The 10,755-nt window shown below is 39.5% G+C and overlaps 2 protein-coding genes and 1 pseudogene across 3 annotated transcripts in view; 2 read left to right on the top strand and 1 right to left on the bottom strand.

Annotated features, from left to right (window-relative positions):
* Positions 1–10,755, top strand: part of LOC145425993 (NLR family CARD domain-containing protein 3-like) — a 231,345-nt gene that overhangs the window by 119,133 nt on the left and 101,457 nt on the right. The window lies entirely within an intron of this gene.
* On the top strand, positions 6,178–8,394 carry LOC113021383 (uncharacterized). Its single transcript, XM_026166027.2, has 5 exons — positions 6,178–6,836; positions 6,969–7,081; positions 7,289–7,446; positions 7,537–7,669; positions 7,743–8,394. The coding sequence occupies exons 1-5, from the start codon at positions 6,698–6,700 to the stop codon at positions 8,199–8,201; spliced, it is 1,002 nt and encodes a 333-aa protein (XP_026021812.2). The 5' UTR covers positions 6,178–6,697; the 3' UTR covers positions 8,202–8,394.
* Positions 8,397–10,755, bottom strand: part of LOC145426003 (uncharacterized) — a 2,378-nt pseudogene continuing 19 nt past the window's right edge. The window contains exons 1-2 of the transcript XR_013906770.1: positions 10,586–10,755; positions 8,397–9,953 (exon numbers count right to left, since the gene is read on the bottom strand). The exon at positions 10,586–10,755 is cut by the window's right edge and continues 19 nt beyond it. The product of XR_013906770.1 is annotated as an uncharacterized LOC145426003 (transcript). The remainder of the gene's footprint in view (positions 9,954–10,585) is intronic.

A 10,755-nucleotide genomic window follows, 5' to 3' on the forward strand; every position in this document is an offset into this window, starting at 1 on the left:
CAGGATCTATGTTGCTGTCATACATCAATGTCTTATTTTCAATATCTATATGAGTTGTTAGTTGAAAATTGTCAGACATCTGCGTTGGTTGTGCACTTGGACGGTCCCATCATATTTAGCACTGCTTTGCATTTATCAGTTATATTTTTCTAGTTCCGTCATCTCTTTGATGACTAGAACCTTAGCCTGCTCTGGTGTTCCATTTAACTTAATGAATATTTTACAGTCTGACGTCCAAGTTGACTGTATTTTCTTCTGTTTTCTTAATATTCTTGCTTGTCTTGCAATGTCTGCATTTTTCTTGATTAGGTGTTCATTTAAATAAACATTTGTACCTTTTAGCTTTCTTCCTTGCTTGAGCAGTTCTTTTCACAATATAAATATCATTAAATAACTTTAGAAACACAATTTAATAAAATAAAAAATATATTTTATTTTTTAAAATAAGCTTAAAATGTTATTCTACAAAATGTGCAGCAATTCAACGTGTTTATTCTTTTTTATCTGGCAGTCTGTGGGAGCCAGGAAGAGTTTCTGCGCTCCAGCGTCTTCTGCTCATGTGAGAGGATTTCCTCTGAGGCAGGAGAAATTATCTCCAAGAACAGAAACTCCGCCGTCGCACAGTGGAACAAATTCATCCTTTAAAAAACTTACGTTGATCACCCTGGGGACCAAAAAAGGTCCCGCCCCAAAAAGTGCAATAAAAATGTTATATACTAATATTTTTTACCACTTTAAATGAGTCAGTCTTTTAAGACTACTTCTGCCTGAAATATTCACATAAAGTTTTAATTATATTTTCGTTGTTTTAACCCTTTAAATCCCAGTTTTATTACATGAACGCCCTGTTTTTTTAGCCCCAAAAAACAAAAAAACTAAATATTTTCAAAAAAAAACATTTGAAGTAATATTTGATTGTTATTATAATTAGGCCTTTAGATGGACTAAAGATTGGCACCAAGAGTCATTTCGATCGCCTTTTATTTTTTTTTCCAGAACCAGAAAATGGTCTCCAGGCGGCAAATGCTGCTCGTCGAGGCCGAAATGAGTGCATTCTCCCGGGTTAACTCGCAACGATGATCGGGGCATGTTGCATCGGACTCCTTTTTCCAGCGCACACTTCCGGTACCACGTGACAACAAATACGTCATTTCCTGTTGACTAAAAAAAAAATGCACCCTCTCATGGTCCTAGGGACCGAAAAATGGTCCGCCCGATCAGCGGGCGAAGCCGCTGCTGCACGCCGGAAAAGAGGCGTCATTTCCGGCAGGTCTGTCCAAGCAGCCCGCTGTTTTCCAGCAGAGGTCAAATGTGAAGCAAGGGCGCCACCCGGTGGACAAATAAAAAAATTACAACTCTAAGGCCTGTAGTCCAAAACGAAACCTAAGCTGGAGACCTGACGATCCCTTTGACCGTAATTTTTCTGGCGTGAAAAATAGCGTTTATAATGGAAGTCAATGGGCCCAAAACGGTCCCTAGGGTGATCAGTGTGAGTATTTTTGCTGCTCAGCCGTGTTAGGCTGATTTAAGAAAATCAGACTGGAATTTTAAATATTTTACAAAAACGAAGCCGTTTGGCAAGTTTGGCTATGCTACACCCAACACAGTGAAAATGGCTTTCATGCAAACAAACAAAGGGACCCAAAAAGGGCCCAGTATGACACAAGGGTTAAATAAAAATGAAAAAGGCTTACCTTAAAGGCGTCATGCTTTTACTTTACAAGTTTTAAAGTGTTTTCCTTTTCCGGTTCACGATCAGTTCGACCCCCAGGCCAAAAATGTGTAGAAGGAAGTTGGCCTAATATCACATTTATAAACATACCTGTCCAGCTGTCCAGTGATTAATTGCATAAGAACCTCGCAGCAGAAGCATACTCCATAATGTGTTGTACGTTATGTGTATATTATATGTGTTTTTTATCTATTGTATTTACCAACATCAAGAAGTCACAAGCAAAGGAAGACCACAGCACGGTGCACGTTTCAACAGCAACGTTTATCAATCAGATTTATTTATTAAACAAATAAACATAACAATTCGCACAACGGTGACGCGACATCAGGCAGGATTGTGACCTCCACTCTGTAGAGTGGGAGGTCACAGTGAAGCAGATTCAAGCTGCGCTTCATATTGTTGGCCACCAGAGGTCACCAGAGAGGCCTGTGCTGAAACGCTTTGAGCAATGAACCGGTGTTCAGAACAAGCTTCAAAGCTTCAGAAAGCTTCATGTGGCCATCACTACAGCCAGCAGAGAGATAGGTGCAGGTTTAACAAAAATGCCTTTATTTGGGCTGCACAACAACACTACGATAAACTAACAAAGACGTAAACTGGGACAGCTAAACGCAACGGTGTGAAATACAAAGAAAAACAAAGAAAGAAACAAATAACACAAAAAAATCTGAAACTAGGAACCGGTGGCACAAAAACACCTGGGATGACATGCAGGACGATAAACGGACAACCGGAGAAGGAAAAGAGGGAAACGCACTAAAAATACTCAAGAACAGGAACACAGCAACATGGCTGCGATTAATCACATGTGACAAGGCGGGCAAGAGAGCAAAGCTGAGGGCACTGACACAAAACACCGACTGTCAAAGTAAAACAGGAAATACGAGACAGACGCAGACTTGACCCTGGAGCATGGAAACATGACTGGAGGAGAAGTGAGGCGCGAGAGCAGAACAGAAAGCAGGAACACCAAGTGTAGGACGACAAAACCATAATACAGAGAACGAAACTTCAGCCAAACACACAAAACACTGGTAACAAACCCAGGACCGTGACAACCTCCACTAATGTTGTGTTACAAATAATTTCTTCTTATGTGCACGTGGCCTTTCAGTCAGTCCATGAAAACAGAACTATGATGTCCAAAGCAAACAGCAAGAGAGTCTCCAAACAGGCCTTGAAATAAAATTGTGGAATCGTGTGAATATACAGCTCTGTGTGGAATGTGTCTGTGACTACTTTGATCCAGTTACATGATGAACATGTAGTTGCTGCTGTCTGTGTCCTCGCTGGCAGGAGAGTGGATAATAATGACTTTAAAACTGTCACAGTGGATTTTTAAACACACAAGATGAAATGTGCTCTTTCAGCAGACAAATCCACAGCATGCTAACATTTCACATAAAAGAACAAAGGCTCGTCACATAAAAAACTGACTGTAATGTCATAGCTCATTCAGGTGGTGTCTGAGGGGTCCAACACTTGGGTCATCTTCAGTGCTTCATGTGCTTTCTCTGGGTTTTGGGAAGCTGGGCAGACCCGTGTGGGAACACTTGTTTTCTAACGAAAACACCAGAAACCAAACAAACCCCTTTGGTGAAGGACACCTGTGTTCACATTTAGGACAGAGAACATGGTTTGAAAGAGGAGCGTAAGAGCCATCTATGTGCACTGTGAAAGGCCCCGCCCTCCGTTCAAAGAGGGCGGGGCCTTTCACAGTGCACAGTGCACAAAACTTTAGGATTAACAATAGGCCTGCGGTTTATTAGGGCTGATAAAAAGACATAAACAAAATGAATGCAAAACCAAGCATGAACCTAAACCGGGTTCAATTTTGACACACAAACAAACAACGTGGAGCAATCGCACACAGCGGGTGGGAAGGGCCAGCTTTACTTACACAGCCTCAGATTTTTACAGTTAGATGTAACAGATGTAACTTCCACTTTTGATTAAGATCTCTCCGTCTGCATGTTTCTTAGGCGTCTTTATTAAGCTCTTATTTATAAACGTCTACACAGTAATAGACACCGTGTGCTCCGTGACATTATAGTCTTCTACTTCTGCTTCCATCGGTTTGCATTTTAAACTCCCGGCCTTTCAGGTTGTTATGAACAGTTATATTTCTAACATTTTGTGATGTAAGTGAACCGCGCTGCTTTTTTATTGTCTGTGTGATGGAATGAGTTAAGACACGAGTTATTAAAACAATTCTAAATGACAGTGTGACGGCCATGGTACTTTATGAGGGTCAAATGTGTAAGGATAATGTTTCTCAATGTAAAACTGCAAACAGCTTTTGGATAGGACACAACATCTTATAAACAGTTACCTCAGAACCTGCTGATATTCAAGCTGAAGAAAATTAAAATGTTTTTTTTGTTGTTGCTCCACAGATTAAAGAAAAATATGTTTAACAATTCAACAAGACCTTCAACACATGTACATTCAGATTTTGGAACAGGCTCAACATTGCTGCTGTTCAGTAGCTTTTAGAAGTCTTTTTATGGCTTGAATATTTCCAGACTTACTGCATTTCAAACGGTCTGATTCTTATTCAGTGCTTTTCTCTCTCAGAGCGCTCTATACAACATGCCTCATTCATGCAAGCACTTCTAAACACAAGTGCAAACTAATCTACATTCACACACAGTCACACTCCAACGAACGCATCGGAGGCAATTTGGGGTCAGTATCTTGCCCAAGGACACTTGGCACGCAGACTGAGGAAGCCAAGAATCGAACCACCAACCTCCTGATGTGGCTGATCTGCTCCACCACCTGAGCCACAGCCACCCGTCCAGATGCTATAAACATCTGCTTTGTCTGTAACAGCAGCATCAAAGTGCAGAGCATTGTTTTTACTAAAATTCAACACTTTCAGATGAAAATCTGCCTGCTCCCCCCTCAGTGCCACATTTTTAGGATGATATTCTTGGATATTCTTTTCTTTAATATTTATGCTTTTGGACTGAGGGTATCTAATAGACACGCTGTCAATGAAATACCAGCTGTGAGGCCTCTGCTTTTGCTTTGAGCTGTTTGTATGTGTGTGTGTTTTTCAAAGGAGATCTTCATCAGTTTGATTTTGTTACCACAAACTTTGTGTAAAGTTCACAACTTAAAGAGATTTAAAGAGAAAAAGATGCAGACGGTGAAAGTCTGGTTTATTTCATGAACACAGTGAAACGTTTTACAGTCCACAGAGCAAAGTAGCACACATGATAAATAGATCCACATAACACGGACAGTGAGAAGTAAAACTGTCATCATACCAGATATTCTGCAAACTTAAAATAAACCCCTGAAATTAGAGTTCAGTGTTTCAAGTCTTCTATTAAAAAACACGAGTCGACACTCCTTTCTCCAGCAGCGTTACTGAAGTGACACTTTGACGCTTCATATCGTTTGGCGTTATTTTTGTGCCGCTATTCTGAGCGCACACAAAAACAATTTGAGTGCATAAAAACATTTTTGCAGCTGCAAGTGTTGCATTTTGAGGAGAAATTCATTTTGAGCAAAAACAAAGCTAAATTTGAGTGAACAAAATTCATTGCTGCGTGCAGAAACTGTATTTCAGTGTTTGCTATTATCCACACACAGACGCAGTTTTTCATTTTTATGTTTGTTTGTTTTTGTAACAGTATAAACAATAAGAGGTGATTAGCCAGTTGGTCATGATCAACTCTGGGCTGGACCAATTACAATGCATCCGTATTGAGGGGGAAAGGAACGCGATTCATCCTGCACTTCAGCAACAATGAAGAATAGACACACAGCTGTATGTATGTATTCAATATTACTTTCTAGTATCAGCTGATGTTTGCTGGAGCCACAGCTGTAAAGCTGCTGGTCATGATGTCGGTTTGGATATGTGGTGAGAGGGAAACATGAAGATGAAACCAGGAGATGTCCTTACTGAATCATCAGAGCTGTGATGGAGAAACAGGTTTACCTTTTAGGTGACATGGATGAGTTAAAGTTATGAACTGTTTCTGAGAGACAAATAACACCAGGATCCTTTTCTAAGCAGCTGACAGCTGATAACTGTGCAGGGGCGGGTCTAGCAAAGTGTTGCCAGGGGGCCAGGTAGGGCATTAACAGGGAGAGGGGGGCACAAAGACATACTTTTCTTTCTTATTCTCATTTAAAATGTCTCGCTTTTATTAAATAATTATCTGAGTCTTACAACAAATGATTGATAGATTGATGCATATATACCATCAGAACAGTGCACATCACTGTCACAACAGCGTTTGTTTTCATTCAAAGGCTTTATAATTTTTCCTATCCGGTTGTTCAGTCAGACGTCACGGATGACGTTGCAGGTATTTCCGGGTCTAAGTGCTCCTCAAGAAACAACGATGGCGGAGCCAGTGACTATGTTCACGATTACCTCCTTCTTTAGCGAAGTACCAATTAGGGTTAAAATGGGTCTTAATTCCTTCAACTCTAGTAAAGTGGTCAGTGTAACCGTTCTCCCAGGCGGAATTATAAAGGGAAGTGTCCAGGCATCCATGAAAAAGAAGATTTACAATGTTGAGGTGAGCTAGGAGTAAGCTAGCTAGCCGACGATTAAACATGAGATATTCTGTATTCTGATGTATTTCATAAAGCACACACACGTACAGCAATGCTATAACAGTGGAAGTAAACGAAGATGAAAATCTACATAACATGGAGGTTTTGGAGAGTTAGTAATGTTAGCCTAGTACCAGTTATATTAGCCTAGTTAACCTGGTACCAGTACACAGAGCAGCGCTGCAAGTGTTTGTTAGAATGTTTAGAATCAGAATCAGAAAGGGTTTTATTGCCAAATGTTGAGCAGGTTTACAACATCAGGAAGGAAGGAACATCATTAGGGTAAGCATTAACTTTCTTTCAATGTAGGTGCATGTTGAGGGTCAGTCAGTCAGGTTCAGCTCCTGTGAGTGCCCGATTGGCAATGATAAGTGCCATCATATGGCGGCATTGTTGATTTGGGTGGAGAAGAATGTGTCTCGCACTGACGTGGAATGTGTGTGGAAGAGGGTAAAATCATGCAAAGCAGAAGAAATTACTGCCAAGAGAGTGTCTGTGATGACACCCTCAACAACACAAGGTCAGTTATTTATTTAAAATTTGCCCTTTGAATTAATTATAATAATTATTTTCTTAACTTTTTAAAAAGCATTGTGTTTTATATGCTAAAATTATTATTTATTCAGATTACTAAAAGCTTTTTTTTTTTCAGCTGGAATCGAAAGACCTGTCTCCCAGGAGGACAAGGAATGGGCAGTGGCATCCCTATCGAAATTGCAACGTTTTACTGGGATGGGTTGGATTTTGAGTCCTGAATGCTCTCAGGTACTTTGATATTTACTTTAACATGTGGTATAAATTGTACATGTATGTAAACTCTTGTAAACTACATACAGCAGACTGTTTGCTTCCACTGTCCCCACTTTATTTTTTACATGTATTTTATATACTCTGTACCTGACTTTGTCTATTCTGTGGTCAAAATTTCTTGGTTCCATTAAAACCTTTAAAATCCTTTTGCTTTAAATCTAGGCTAAACCAGCCAAGACATTTGATGAAGTGCTGAGGAACCTGGAATTTCCCCAAGCAGAAGACAAGGCTCGTTATCTCTTGGCATCACTGGCTGTGTCTGACGAAGAGAAGAAACAGATCGAGGAAGCAACAGTTGGGCAAACGAAGAATGCATTGTGGTAAGAAAGTGCTTTGAAATTAATTCTGTTAAGTGTTAAGTAGGAAATTTTAGTTAACTGTGTCTCTTAATTTGTGTTTCTTTATAAAAGGTCAGCATATCGCAAGAAGAGAATCACAGCCAGCAACTTCGGTTTGGTCCTGAGTGCAGTCCAGCGGCGCTCATACCCCCCTTCCTTATTTAAGACTCTGCTTGGACAGTACAACCTGACAGAAGGATCTAAAGTAAGTTGTTAGTAAAAAGGGTCTGTGCATCTAAGAATTCCTTTATGACTAAGTTGTATTTTCATCCCCAAAGGCATGTGATTGGGGGATCCTTCATGAGCCAAAGGCCAAGCAGTTGTACACTGACTGTACTGGTGCAGCTATCAAGGAGAGGGGACTGTTTTTATCTAACAGTGGCCTGCTTGGTGGTTCTCCAGATGGGACTGTCTCTAATGAGTGCATCATTGAGGTGAAATGCCCATGGTCAGCCAGAGCCAAAACTGTATTGGAGGCTGCAAAAAGTAAGGACTTTTTCCTACAGCTGGATGAGGCAAGTGGTTCCCTGGTATTAAAAAAGAATCACAACTACTGGCATCAGATCCAGGGCAACCTCTATCTCACAGGGGCGAAAAGCTGTCACTTTATTGTTTGGACTCCATGTGACTTTTTCATCTTGCATGTGGATAGAGAACAAACTTGGGCTGTTAACACTGAATCTTTGGAAACGTTCTACCGGGAAGTTTTTTTACCCCATATTTTATCGCAGCTTTGAATTCATATCAGCATGAGTAATTTATCAGTCCAAATGTTTATAGTTAATTTTAAAACTATTTGGAAATTGTACATTTTTTGTCATTGTAACTTTGTAAATATATTCAGATAAATTCTTAAATTATATTAATTTTTGATTTGAAAAAATAAAATGTTTTGGACAAACTGTTCCTGAAAATAAAGAGTAACACATGTATCTGGTATTCTTCATTTTAATTGAAAATGCATAGCAAGAAAACTAGGCAGTAATCAGGAAGCTGGAATGGAATGAAAAATGTAACAAGCCATTGATAAAAACAGAGTAAAACATTATACGAATCACAAATGAGACCATTCTCAATTTGAAACTATGCAACTAAGTTGTTTTTATGTTGTAACATCCTGAGTATACACACAAAACAATCCACTTAGGAGTTATAAATAATAAAAGTAAACTTATTCAACAGTTGTGTTTTCTGGTCCACAAGTAGTTAGAAAATGACACAATGTACTTTTACCTCTGAACTCTCACAGGTGTAATTTATTCAATTTCACGGAGAATAGGTGTTTGTAAATTTGTAAGACACACACATGCTTTCAAGATCTTATTAATATGTTTTTTTAACTGATGTGGGATGTGATGCAAAATTGAGAAAACTTTCAGTCTTTGAATGGAACTCTCTACATGTATTCTTCCACAGGAAATCTTCCTGTTGTTGTTCACTTCCTCCTGTGTGAATTGTCCGTTGGTGAGGAAGGACGGAATGTTCAGTGAGACCCCTTCTGGTAGGATGTCCCGAATTGTGAAGCCCTTATCTGCAATGACCATGTCACCTGGTTGTAGATGTTGCAGTACTCCACAGTCAGCTGTTATGGCCTTATCTGAGGCACTTCCACCGTACAAGTTGCTTACAAAGGTTATTACACCATTAGGAGCCACACCAATTAGAGCCTTTAGTGTGGTCCGTCCTTTGTACTGGCTGTACAAATGACTTTGTGTGTCAAGTCTCTCTGTGTTACAAACAGAAACTTCCGTGCAGTCAAGCACAATCCTGCAGTTAGGAAATGGTTGGAAGCAATCTGGCAGCGATGTTTGATTCTTGGCTCTCGAGGGAATGTTGTTTTCCAGCATGCCAACATACAAAACAGTGCACTAACAATTGTTGTAAAAACATTAGTTACTGTGCCTCTGCTGCAGTTAAACCTTATTGAAAGGTCTTCATGACCAAAATTAAGTTTAAGCTTGATCAGGGTTAGAAATAACTGGTCAATTAGGGGCATCATTTGGACAGTCCAATCAGAATGATATTTAAGATCAAATCTGGAAAGAAGCGCTTCTAAAAACAGGACAGAAGCAGCATCGGGCAATCCAGTATAGTACTGGACCCTTTCAGGATTGTCAGATATTTGACTGAATGAGAAAGTCTGCTTCTGCTTCTCTACTTGTTTTTTAAGTTTTTCATTCTCTATTCTTAGCATGTCATTCTGAATCTCTAGCACCAGAAGACTTTGGGAAGAACTTGTGGAACTTGCAGTAGCTGTCTGTGTATCTGCATTGTTGGAAGGATGTAGCTCATCTGATATTTCACTCTGATTTTCACCAATAGCTGGGACCTGCTCTTTTTTCTTCTTTTTTCTAACAGGGTTGTGGTCATCTGGGAACTGAAAAGACTTCCCGTCGTTTCATGCAAATCTTGTTGGCCCCGCAGCTTTTCCTTGAGGGAAGTGCCAACTGCAGACTCTTGAGTTGCAGTTTGGGGTGAAGTTTTCACGTCTGTGGAAGTGTTTAAAAAGGCAGAGAGAAATTTCAGATCATACGCTAGCCCTCCATTAGTTATGATTAATACAAAAAAAAATAGAGATAAATAATAGAGAGAAGCTTCTTTCATCCAGATGAGAGAAGCTTCAAGAAACTTAAAACTTAAAGAAGTCCAGATGCTTTTCTTACACATCGTTGTACTAATTTGCTTTTAAGCTTACCAGAAAGATAAGTACTGGCAACCTTTGCTAGCTATTTGTTGGTTAGGTCTTTATTTTGGTAATTAACTGGCACATAGGCTGGGGATTGTAATGTATTTTCTTACATAGACATCGCTTTTTGGATGTAATTTTTATTCCTCTGAGCGTCGAAAGCTAACTAAGGTTCATATATATAGCGAAGTGACCCTTAGCTCTCAATCTTTGCTTGGAGAAATAAAAATGACTTCAAAAATGCAACAACGTCTTTGTATTAAAAAAACACAATAAAATCCATTGTCTATATAAGTACAATTACTCGTAAAAGCCAGTTTGTCTTTTAGTAGCGGGTTTTAATTGTTCATCACTAGCTATATTAGCTAACTAAAGTAAGAGCCCACTAGCTCTTATCTTACAAATTTATTCATTCACTTACGAGTTGTAACATACCTTATCAACTTCAGCCACTTCCTCTTCTCTCTCTTTTCACAAGGAAACCGGTAAAATGACAGATTAGACTGTTGTTTTGAGCCAGATTGGTTAAAACAACCAGGAACACAGCATTGTGTCATATTGAACACAGGAGCGTTTAGACCCGGAAGTAGGATTCGTCGGATTCG

Source organism: Astatotilapia calliptera, chromosome 3 (assembly GCF_964374335.1).
Source record: "Astatotilapia calliptera chromosome 3, fAstCal68.1, whole genome shotgun sequence".
NCBI lineage: Eukaryota > Metazoa > Chordata > Actinopteri > Cichliformes > Cichlidae > Astatotilapia > Astatotilapia calliptera.

Bases quoted from the DNA above. Each gene is read 5' to 3' on its own strand.
- LOC113021383 (XM_026166027.2), top strand. From the start codon at position 6,698: ATGGCGGCATTGTTGATTTGGGTGGAGAAGAATGTGTCTCGCACTGAC. The intron at 7,082-7,288 runs GTACTTTGATAT...CTTTAAATCTAG, and splicing joins TGAGTCCTGAATGCTCTCAG to GCTAAACCAGCCAAGACATT. The intron at 7,447-7,536 runs GTAAGAAAGTGC...TCTTTATAAAAG, and splicing joins CAAACGAAGAATGCATTGTG to GTCAGCATATCGCAAGAAGA.